The 10,416-nt window shown below is 47.9% G+C and overlaps 1 protein-coding gene across 1 annotated transcript; it reads right to left on the bottom strand.

The window, feature by feature from the left end:
• Nucleotides 1-3,283: 3,283 nt before the first annotated feature.
• On the bottom strand, nt 3,284-4,830 carry L228DRAFT_21212 (hypothetical protein). The gene is made up of 3 exons (XM_018329928.1): nt 4,788-4,830; nt 4,108-4,723; nt 3,284-4,042 (listed from the first exon to the last, which is right to left on the bottom strand). Exons 2-3 carry the CDS (start codon nt 4,684-4,686, stop codon nt 3,449-3,451), a joined length of 1,173 nt encoding a protein of 390 aa, XP_018192449.1. The 5' UTR covers nt 4,687-4,723; nt 4,788-4,830; the 3' UTR covers nt 3,284-3,448.
• Nucleotides 4,831-10,416: the final 5,586 nt, after the last annotated feature.

The raw sequence follows: 10,416 nt of genomic DNA, 5'->3' as shown, positions 1-10,416 counted from the left end.
CCCTTGACTCTTAACTCTTGACTCTTTTTTGAGACCTGAGCGGCAGGATTAGGGGAACCCAGAAGTTAGATGCCATTTGCGGCATTGCCCTTGAGAGGCATGGTTGTACCGTAGGACCGTGGGACCGTAAGACGGTAAACCGGAAGAGTTATTCTCAACTTTTGGGTCATGGGAATGGTCATGACTCATATACACAAAGGTTTTCTAAGATGAGAAAAAAGAACAAAAAAAAACAATCAATGTGGTGCATGACGGGTAACAGTATAGCTATTTAGAATTTTAGATGCATTGGATGACGGGTCATAGTCACATATGCGGACTTTTAAAGTAAAAAATCATTCTCAAAGTCATTCAAAGACTAACAAGTCTGCGTGGAATAAAGTTTCAAAAAGTGCAAACCCAAAACCTAAAATCTCACCAGGTATGATCATATGGACAGTGGAAAAAAAGTTAATATAAGACTCGTACTATTCAAGAAAGCATTTTAAAGAAAATTGAATATGCAAATCGGGAAAATTAGTAGTAGACCATTTCTCTACCAACTGTGCTATCTTACAAGTTCATGGAATCGTGGAATCGTAAAGATCCTATACAAGCTCACAATGGGCTTTACAATCTCCAAACATCACGTGGGTTTTTTTTAAAAGAAAAAGAAAACAAAAAAAGAAACGTCTCTTAAGTAGATGAATTATACGGCTATTAATCCCCTTGATATTGAATTTTCGGACATATATCCCAAAAGAAAGCCAACGTAGTCGTAATGGGCACGCCAAGACTGCAGGATTTCCGAATCTCCGGGTGATCGCTGTACGAAGGTACCATAGCTGCAATTGCATGTGATTGATGGCCCGATGATCATATAAGCTTCAGTAAGAGTCTTTTGGTCATTGGCAGATCTAAGACTCTTTGGTGTCTGCTGAAACTCGAGGCTTGTCATCTTGTAGGCTATAAAATCACAAATCCCAGGCTGCGTGCAATGTTATGCATTTGCTGCTGGTAATGTCACTGGTCGCAAGTCGTGCATGAGGCGTACATGCTTCATGTGTGTCATGCTTGGGTGAATAATCCATTGTTCGCGAGGTATAAGTGGCGAAATGCATAAAAAGAAATCTTTTTCATTTTTCTCAAATGAGCATCGACAATTCCAATGTACGAGCGGTTTTGCTGTAGTGAGGCCGATCAAAATAATCTAAACAGTGGTCCCCGTAACCAGTCCAACAGGTGACCTGCAGCGTTAGCAAAATTAGTACTGAAACTATATCTGTAAGGTCAGCAACGGGGCCTAGGTTGGCGGGCATAAGTATGCCATTCGTTAGAGTATGCAAGAATCCTTGTTATACAATATTTTAAAAAAAGAATTGCGGTGAAATTGGCAAAGGCCCCTCTGCCATGTACCGAATAGATTACGACTCGTAGAACAGATCAGCTTGACCAAAGCGTTGATCAATATAATGATCGGGCCGAGAGTCGGGAAATCAGCTGTAAGGTTGACCCGCAAAAAATTGCGCTTCAAGATCGAGATCAGGCCTTTCGAGATTGACTCGGGAGATACTCCGTACTCGTAATGGATGAACATGGTGCGAATGTCGCAATGGGTAGTTTTTCAGCAACGTGGCTTATGAAGTTTAGATTCTGTGCCACATTCATGAATCGCAAATTCTCCACACAAGGGCGCCACGTACGCCATGCTAGAAGTTGCTAGATATATGATCGTTTGACAACTGTAAATGAGTATATTTACAGTTACCATAGTCAAGTGTGGCTGGGTAATAAAGACATCAAAGTGGAGTGATATGCCAAAAGCCATAGAGATTGGGTTTAATTCCTCAATGCCAATTAAGGCAATGGGTCGCGACGTCATACCCTACGAAAGGTGAGATCGATAACCTCACCGTGACGGTGGAACTTTGAAAAGATGACAGGCGTCCGGGATGAGCCAGTAGAAGACTGAAAGGTAAACAACTTCTTTGCAATTCCACGCTGATGACGTAGCCAGAGATATGCGGTCCCTTTGGTCTCTACACCCACTGCACGTTGATGATGCCAAGGTTGGGGTGCAGACTAGCCCAAAAAGGGAAATGCTTGCGCTAGATGATGTTAGGGTTAGCGCGAAAGTCAGTAGACAAGAAACAATGACATCACATCGACAGGTAAAGAAATTGATAGAGTAGCAAAACAGAAATGTGGAAAAGTGGAAATATTAAGTCATTGCAGAAAGGGAAAGGGGGTTTGGAAAAAGGCGTTTCGAGGCGTCCTCGGGGAGCGACCTTGAAATGCAAAGTGGCTTATAAATCTCACTTGAGAGACCAAACGAGTGACAAGCGTAGTGGTGCTCAGGGCGTCACACTAATTGAAACAGGTGGGAAAAGGTGAGCCTAAATAATATCAAAGGTTTTGGAGGGGAAAAGGAACAAAAGAAATGAAGTGAAATCCATTTGGGGGAAAGTAGGGGGGAAAATATGATAAAGTGATAAATCCTGCAATGCAATGCCGCAATGATTTGAAAAAAGCTCATCAGGAAATCAAAAACGTGTTGGACACCCAACAAGCAATTAAACACGATTCGGAGACTGGTGAAAACACAGAAGCTCGTAGGACTCTTAAATGTCTCGCATTGGATGGCCGAGAGCCGAAGAACTGTTTCAACCCTCAAAGCAGTAAAAATCCTCGAATGTCAACGGTCAATTTTTCGGTAAATTCAAGGAAACGTCCAACCGCTGGTTAAACACAAACAGCATGATCCCTGAACGTTTGAAAATATTTCCACTAGGGCTAGAAGAAAATTGCAGTTCAGAAGCGAGGGTATGCCCGCGAAGATTGCCTTAGCCCTCTTCCGATGAAAATTTTCCAATGAAGACTCTGGGCGGTCTAGGTGATCCGGGGTCTCTTTTACCCTGTTACACCCAAATTGAAGGTTGAAGCAACCATGTGCTTACCAAATTAACAAATCGTGTGCCGCCATAGAACCAGATTATGAGAGGTGCAAGTTGTTTAGAGATCGAGCGTGACCGGAACACAGGAAGCGTAGAGGTATGGGCATGATGCCCCCTTAGGGGCAACAAGCCCGGATTGTGTTGTAGGTGTGAAGGCGTCTCGTTCCCCGCAAAAGGTCGTAGCATGAATCAAGGAATGAAGCCGAATGCAAGAGATGATTGAAAATTAGCCGTATCCGTGTTGTGTGATGCATGAATTTCAAACACCCGCTGGAAGGCTGTAGAATGCAACGCGAAATTAAAAATATCATTCCTCATGACAAGTTTCGGGCCTTCGGCAACCGTGTAGAAAAATGCATGTAGATTATCAAAGTGCAGGAAAGTCCTGTAGATGTGATAAGGAATGTAGAAAAAAAATCATTCATCAGAGGTAAAGAAGCGGAGACTATGACAGATTTCCAACCACAAGCGTCTTGATTCAGTCTCTTCCACGCGATGCTAAGACCGAGCTCTTTTCATGAATAATGCGGCAAGTGAGGATATCCAGGAGGCAAATGGACGGTCGGTCCTACAGGATAGTTTGGCAACTGAGGAGCTGAAACGTAGCGGTGAAACATCTGCACCAATCGCCTACCCACGTTTGTTTCCAGCTCTGTGCCATCTCGTGCAATTTTGACCTCCCTATTTGCATTCCAAAGATTGCGAAGACCTCGAGTCCTATAAAACGGAAGACGAGTGGTCGATACCCACTCGATTCTAAACGGTCGACCCCACGCTTGATCGGCATAAGATGTCTCATCTTGTAAACCCGTGTCCCTTGGCGGCTCCTCCTTCTCCTCAACCTCAGCAATATCATCTTCATCGTTGTCTGCCTCCCAAAATATTGTGCCACGCGCAGAGTCATCAATAACGCGACCCTTGGGAGCGTATTCTGTTGCCGGAGTCGGAATCGCTTTAGGTAAATCTTGTTCCTCGATCGGGGCTTCCACCTTTGGCACCCACTCAAGCGCAGCTGATGCATCTTCGGATATCGGTGAGGCCATTCGAGCGTACCCAAAGTATTCGCCAGACTTGTTTGCGGAAAAGATGAGATAGACATTTTCAGCAGACTAGTATAGGCGTCAGTGATTTCTGAATGCAATGGATGATACCCAGCCCAAAGAATCCAACTTACCTCATAAGCCTTATTCAAAGCATCTTCATTGTGTGCTTGTGTCGTCCAGATCCCATTGCGTACACTAAGCTCCAAATCCTGCACCGTGAGACTCTTGACGACGAAAAACTTTTCAGCGACTCGAGGAGCGTTCAATTTGGACTCAGTGGTAGTGGTTGCAGATGACTCAATTGGTTCAACCCGATGGGGTTCTTCCGGTTCTACTTGATCGTCCGTGGCAGAGGTAGGCTCGTCTTCCAGAGTGGGCAGTTGATCTGTTGAAGAGATTGGATTGGGAGAAGATTCGGGATGGTCCCGAGCGGGTGAGTTATTTGTACTGCGCCGTAGACGACAAACAAGTCGAACTCCTTGAAACCTAGAATCATGGAACCTAGCCATAGCCGCCGCACAAGTGGCTTCAGTTTTATAGTTGACAAATGCGCAGTTGCTTTTTGAAATCAAAAAGACGCTCTCGATATCTTGAGTGGCTTCTCGGGCGAAGTGATCTTTGAGGTCGGTCACTATTGTACCAGGCGGTAGGTTCCCAACCCACAAAGCATGTCCGGACTGCTTTGGTTTCCTTGGAGGCCCACGCGGCATCGAGGGCGTGGCGCTGCTTCCTTCGGAACTCTGCCTGCTAATTGCAGCTGATAAAATTGTGCGTGTAAGTGAGACATTCAAACTCAGACATGCGAGGGAACCAGACTCACCTGGTACACTACCTGGTCGTAAAAGACTTCCCCCAGTGGATGAATGCACCAAAGGCAAGTTTCCACTCGTTGAGGATAGGCTCGCTACAGGAGGTCCTGGAGCGCCCGAATGGATCAGGCTCGGTCGATGAAGCGGCTGCCCCACTGGAAGGCTAAGACGGCGCGGCTGAACCGAGGGAAACGTATATGAGGCATCGGCGTAGTTCTGAGGCGCTTGGCCATGGGAACCATATGGAGGAGGATAAACGTAGAACTGTGGAGGCATTGGTTGCGAAACCCAACCGCTATGACCGTATGGCTGAGGAGCACCTGGGACTCCCATTCGATTCGGCGGAGACGATATTGTATTGGGGACATACCCATGGAGAGGAACTGCCGTAGGGTGTCCATGAACGTAAGGGCCTTGGTGAAGTGATTGATGTTGTGCCAAACGCGATGGGCTATACGGTGCGCCTGCCGACATGTTTCCTGCACCTTGAGCGTACTGCGGAAAGTTTTGTGATGGTTGATACATGGTGCCAGTTGTGGCAGGGGCAGTTGGATAGCCCGGATGCTGCTGATATGATTGACCCATTGTAGCATTGGGAATGGTAGATTGAACGTCCGGTAAAGCACCGCTCATGGCTCCCATGTTGAGCGGCATAGCACGCGCTTGGTCGAACGGTGGCCCGCGAGAAGCCATCTCGAGAACACCAGGCTATAGCGTGGAAGTGAGAAACAGAGGATGCTAATGGGATGGTTGCCCGGGTGTCGTACAATTGCCGCTGAGATCGAATGGCCAGAGGAACCCCCTCAGACTGCGGCAGGTGACAGGGAAGCCTGGATTCACTCGGGATGAATCTTTGTTACCCTCTGAAGAGAGCCACATCAGACAGTGCTTCCGACTATAGAGAAAAGGGAAGGGCTCCAACGGAGCAAAGAGGGACGAACTTGTTCAATGATAAGAATGAAATAAATGGCGGGTGTTGGCTCTACCCTCAGCCACAAGTGTTTCTCCCAGCAGCACCCCCCCAGTTTCGGGCTCAAGCCGAGCTTATAATGAAACGCTGCGGGTCTTCCACTAGACGGTTGCTTTGCACTATGCTTAAACGACGTGTGGATAGCTCGCAAGGCGAACAGAACCGAAAGGGACGGGAGCAAGGAACACGCCGGTTCGTAAAAGTTCCCAAAGAGAAAAATAAGAAGATACGCGAAGCAACGAGTTTCAAAGACAACCGTTAGGTCGGGAACAAGAAACCAAAAGGTCCCAATTTGCTGGTTACGAAGTCAAGGAAGCAAACACTGACGGGATATGGCGGGCTATGGCACAGACACTAGCTCCAAGAAAGCTTTCAACCTTGTGGGGATTGCCCCTGTGGACCCCAAGAGAAAATGAAAAAGAGGCAAGGAGAGGAGTAGTAATAGTGAGGGGAGCAGACCACTGTCAAGTGCCCAAGCTGGACAACAAACGTGCGGACGGAGAGCGGTAGGCGTCGGATGTGAGAGCCACAGCGGCTCTCGGCTAGATTGGTAGAAGAGGCGCCGAAGCAATCTGGTGCGTTGAGGGTCCCAGGAAATCAAAGTTACTGAGTCTGACCGTTTCCAATGCACCCACTGCTCGGAGAGAGAGCCGTGCAATTGAAGATCCTCATTCGGTGATTGGCTTGTGCTGCGTGAGGAGCTATATAAGGAAAGACTACTGAGGGATGGCTTGAAACGTATAGAGGAATAAGAACCACAGCCACACCCGATTGGATTCACAGGTGAGGAAAAAGGACCAGAGAGCGTCCTCGAAGGTTAAGAAGGCTAGAATCCGGGTTTCCAAAAGCAGCAAAGACCAGCTGACAGGCCGAGAATTTCTCCACCGGCTGGGGTCGAGGGTGTGATCTTCAGGAACGCACCACGGATGACGAAACGTGAAGGGAAGGGAGACTTTTTTTGATCGAAATTTTTCTGACCCTTCCTAAGAATAAGTAGATTAATCTCGGAAAGAGGATAGGGTTCCGTCCGTGTGTGGGCTTGCGTGGGGATCGGCACGGGCGCGCTCATCCACAAAATGACTGTACCACACGAACCGTGGAAAAGGGTTCACCTTACACGGAACTGTGGCGAGTGTCTTGGGATCAAAGCCAGAAATCGAGGGTGCCAGATGCTTGGGCCCGGGCTTTATTTTGGTTGTGTGGCCCAAAGGTTACAGTTATACTCGAGACGGATGGTGAGAGAAAAAAGGGTTTACTGTCAAGCCCCCCGTCATCTACACCCTGTGGCTTTGGCGGCGTAAGGCCGGCCGGCACGCAAACACGTAAATTTGATTGTGGATGGAGGGGCATCCAGCATTGGACCGTCGGCTCAAGCAAAAACCTCGCCGAGAATACAAGTCCCACCGACCAGGAAACCCTACGAGGGTCTTCGTTGCAGAACTTGCCGATCAACATTTAGGCTCAGTAAAGCCATTGAGTTGGTGCGTGCTGAATCATCCCTGAAACCTCCGTTTACAAATGGTTAATGTCTTGAGCGTCCCAAACTTGGAGCCTGCCCGGAGCCACGGCGCGCCTCTGACTTCGCCAAATAGAGTATGTAAACATTTTCCTTTAGCGCCAAGGAAGCTTTGAGTGCAGTTGCAAATGTCCCATCCCCTTAGTCATTGGAACTGTTTGCTGACCGAATTTCACCTCCTCATTTTGCTCTTCATTGGGAAAGCCTGATTGGCTTTGCGTGCGTTTATTCAAAGCCAGACCGGTGCATTTGGACAAGACTTGCACAGCAAAGCCATGGATGCGTCAGCTGCTAGTCCAATAAAACACATCTCTTTCAATTAACTACCCCATTGAAGGCTTGGAGGAAGGCAATCTTCGCCGCAGTGGGCCGGGCAAAAGTAGACCCCTCTATTATGGGCCCGTTGTCGATCAAACAGCAGACGATCCTCTGGAGGGATTAACTTCTACTGTAGGGAGTAGACGTATTGCCATTGTAGGGATCGGAGGCTCGTTGCGTAGGTGGACTCGAGAGTCGTCATAGGCCCTGGCCGGACCACTCGTGGCTGGTACTGCCCTGAGGCGGTCTCCGAGAGCCACAGTTGCAAGGTGGCTGCAAGCGATCGCAAAAAGACAGTTAATTCTCCTCTGTAAATGACTTCGCTTAAGCCGTCATCTTCCCTAGCACGGAGCCAAGGATTGAAAAGGCATAAGCCATGTAATGTCAAGCATGCCTCGTTTCGATGAAAGGGCCGAGGAGACCGATGGAGAGCGTGCCAGAAGGCAAGCCACCGTCAATCATTTCCTTTTTGGGATCAATCGAGTTGCTCATTGACGATTGAGTGTGGAAACCTTGTCCATCTTTTCAAGATGGGAAATGATTTTACGTACCGGAGTTACGACGTAGGTCTGCCTTACCCAGAAGGCAAATCCCGCCTCACTGTGGCAAAGGCAAAGCCTTACCCATGGGTGCAGCCAGCCCCAGCGAGCCACTACCGCGCTCGGCTAGCAAAATCGATCAACGGCAACTCGTCCGTTGGTTCTTTCCCGCTTTGGCGACGAGTTAGGCTTACATCGTGGCTTCGTAGGTGGCTTGCACTTACGTTATAGCACGAATCGGTTGATCTGACGCAAAGTCTTCCATCCGCTGCAGTAGTGGGCGACTTCTTTTGATCGCAACCTCTGCCCTGGATGGAAAGTACGTGCCGATTGATTGTGGGAAATTAACTGTATACTGCATGTGTCTCCCCGTAGTTCCATTTGTCGTCCCCATCTGCATGCGCATCTGAAGGACCTCGGACGCTCCTCACAAGTCATCTACCCGAGCATAGCTTACCACCGAGCACCCCGAGCACCCCTTCGGACACAGCTCCGCCGCACCGTTTTCCTCTCGTTGCTTCTCATTTGAGCCACAATTCATGGATCCGAGCACAGCGCCTTTCCCCACGACGAAGCAAATGTAACGTCCCCCATGGCCGTGAACAGGCGCGATAGCTAAATGTCTGGATTTGCAAAAATTCACTTCAAATCAAATAATCAGCCAAAATCGCGTCAGGAAGTAACAGCTATTGTAGGATACCTAGATCCTCTATACGAGAAAGGAAGACGAGTAAATACTTTTGAATTGATGTTGTACTGCATTTTCAATCAAACAGATGGATCATTTTTGGTATTCGGTGACTTTGAATGCAACCCTCACCCCTCTAGTAAAGGTTTCAATCGCATTGCAGAAGTTTGGTCTCGCCACTATCGCTCTTTCTTCGGAGAAAAGTAATATCTTAGAGGCGTTATCATTGATATTTTGTAAGCTGCCTTAAGTCAGCAACTGGGGAATTACTGAAAATTCAAAAATATGCAAGTGAGTTTTCACTGAAGAGACCGGATCACAAGACATTTTGACGTTAGGTCGACTGCTCTCGACATCTCCCGATCAAAAGAACCTTCTGTCCGCCGAGAGAAGGTTCCAGCCTGGCCGTAACGGCTTGCCCGCGGATTAGCTTCTCTTTGGGCAAGTAAGGTGAGGTCTTCGAAGGAGTACACAGGTACCTGCAAGGATGATGGGGAGAGTTGACCTCATCGAGGTCCGACGGACTGCAAATGCAGGGTAGGGTAAGACGCTCATCAACCTTACCCGACCCCACCCAGATAGCTTAACCGTATGCTCATTAGGTATCGGCCAACGTTTCGGTACCGAATTGTACTTCTATAGTTAGCGAATAGATTGGGACTCTCTGACGACATGCTGTTGAACTCAAAACGTGTCCAGGAAATGATGGCTTTGAATGACTGCATCCACAACTGGGGTGCTTTTCGATAAATTTGAGATATGCCACTAAAAGGTTTTTTGCACCTCATCTGCCATGTGGACACAGGATGTAGCTAGTTAATGTCAGTCTCGGTTCCCGCTCCAGTGGTGGCTTTTTCACCGTCACCAAGCAGTTGTGGCGTAATGCACTAAATGACGGTACCCTTGACTTCTGGAGTGACGGATGCGACGATCGAGCGAAAAGAGCCACAAGCACGCGTCAGTCTTCTCCACACCGATAAATTGTACCTACCTGACATACCTGGGCTAGCTCACTTGGCTTGAAGTCGTACGGACCGATCGGTCTAGACCTTCCCTGAAATACTTCCACTTTTCATATAACCTCAGCAACAGCAAATACCAAGCAAGGTACCTAGGTTGTTTTTCGCATCGCAGCACGCAACCTCAAGGGAAAGCTCCAGTGTGGCGGACATGGAATTTTCACCATGGATCTCTTGGGGCTTTGCAGTGGTAAGTATGCATATTTGGTCCAGGTCGCCGGTCGTCTAGCAGAGACCGTCCTTTGCCGCAAACCCATACTAACGAGTGACCTTGAGGGATTTCAAGAGACAAGTAGCCAAACAAGAATTCGTATTTTAAACTAGCGACTTCCAAAATTTGTCTTTTGAAGTTGAGATTGAGTGACACTCGCTGGAGAATGCGCCTTGATTAAGATGTTGTACCTCTTCAGAAATTCGGTCCGAATGACAGCAAAATTCAAGAGGACAAGGCCGAATCAAAACTCGCGAATTCACTTTTCTTACTCATACGGGTCAATTGACTCCGATCATGCCGAGAGTTGCACCCACTGAGTCTCATATTTACAAAGTGAACTATCAATATTTAATGTCGTGCTCAAACG

This window comes from Xylona heveae (assembly GCF_001619985.1).
Source record: "Xylona heveae TC161 unplaced genomic scaffold L228scaffold_1, whole genome shotgun sequence".
NCBI classification, from domain to species: domain Eukaryota; kingdom Fungi; phylum Ascomycota; class Xylonomycetes; order Xylonales; family Xylonaceae; genus Xylona; species Xylona heveae.
The sequence above is the reverse complement of the archived record's forward strand: the minus strand, read 5'-3'. Positions and strand labels throughout refer to the sequence as shown.

What these genes read in the sequence shown, in the direction of transcription:
- L228DRAFT_21212 (XM_018329928.1), bottom strand. Translation starts at nt 4,686, where the DNA reads ATGCCGCGTGGGCCTCCAAGGAAACCAAAGCAGTCCGGACATGCTTTG. An exon ending in CTTTGAATAAGGCTTATGAG is followed by an intron (nt 4,043 to 4,107) that starts GTAAGTTGGATT and finishes CGCCTATACTAG; the next exon opens with TCTGCTGAAAATGTCTATCT.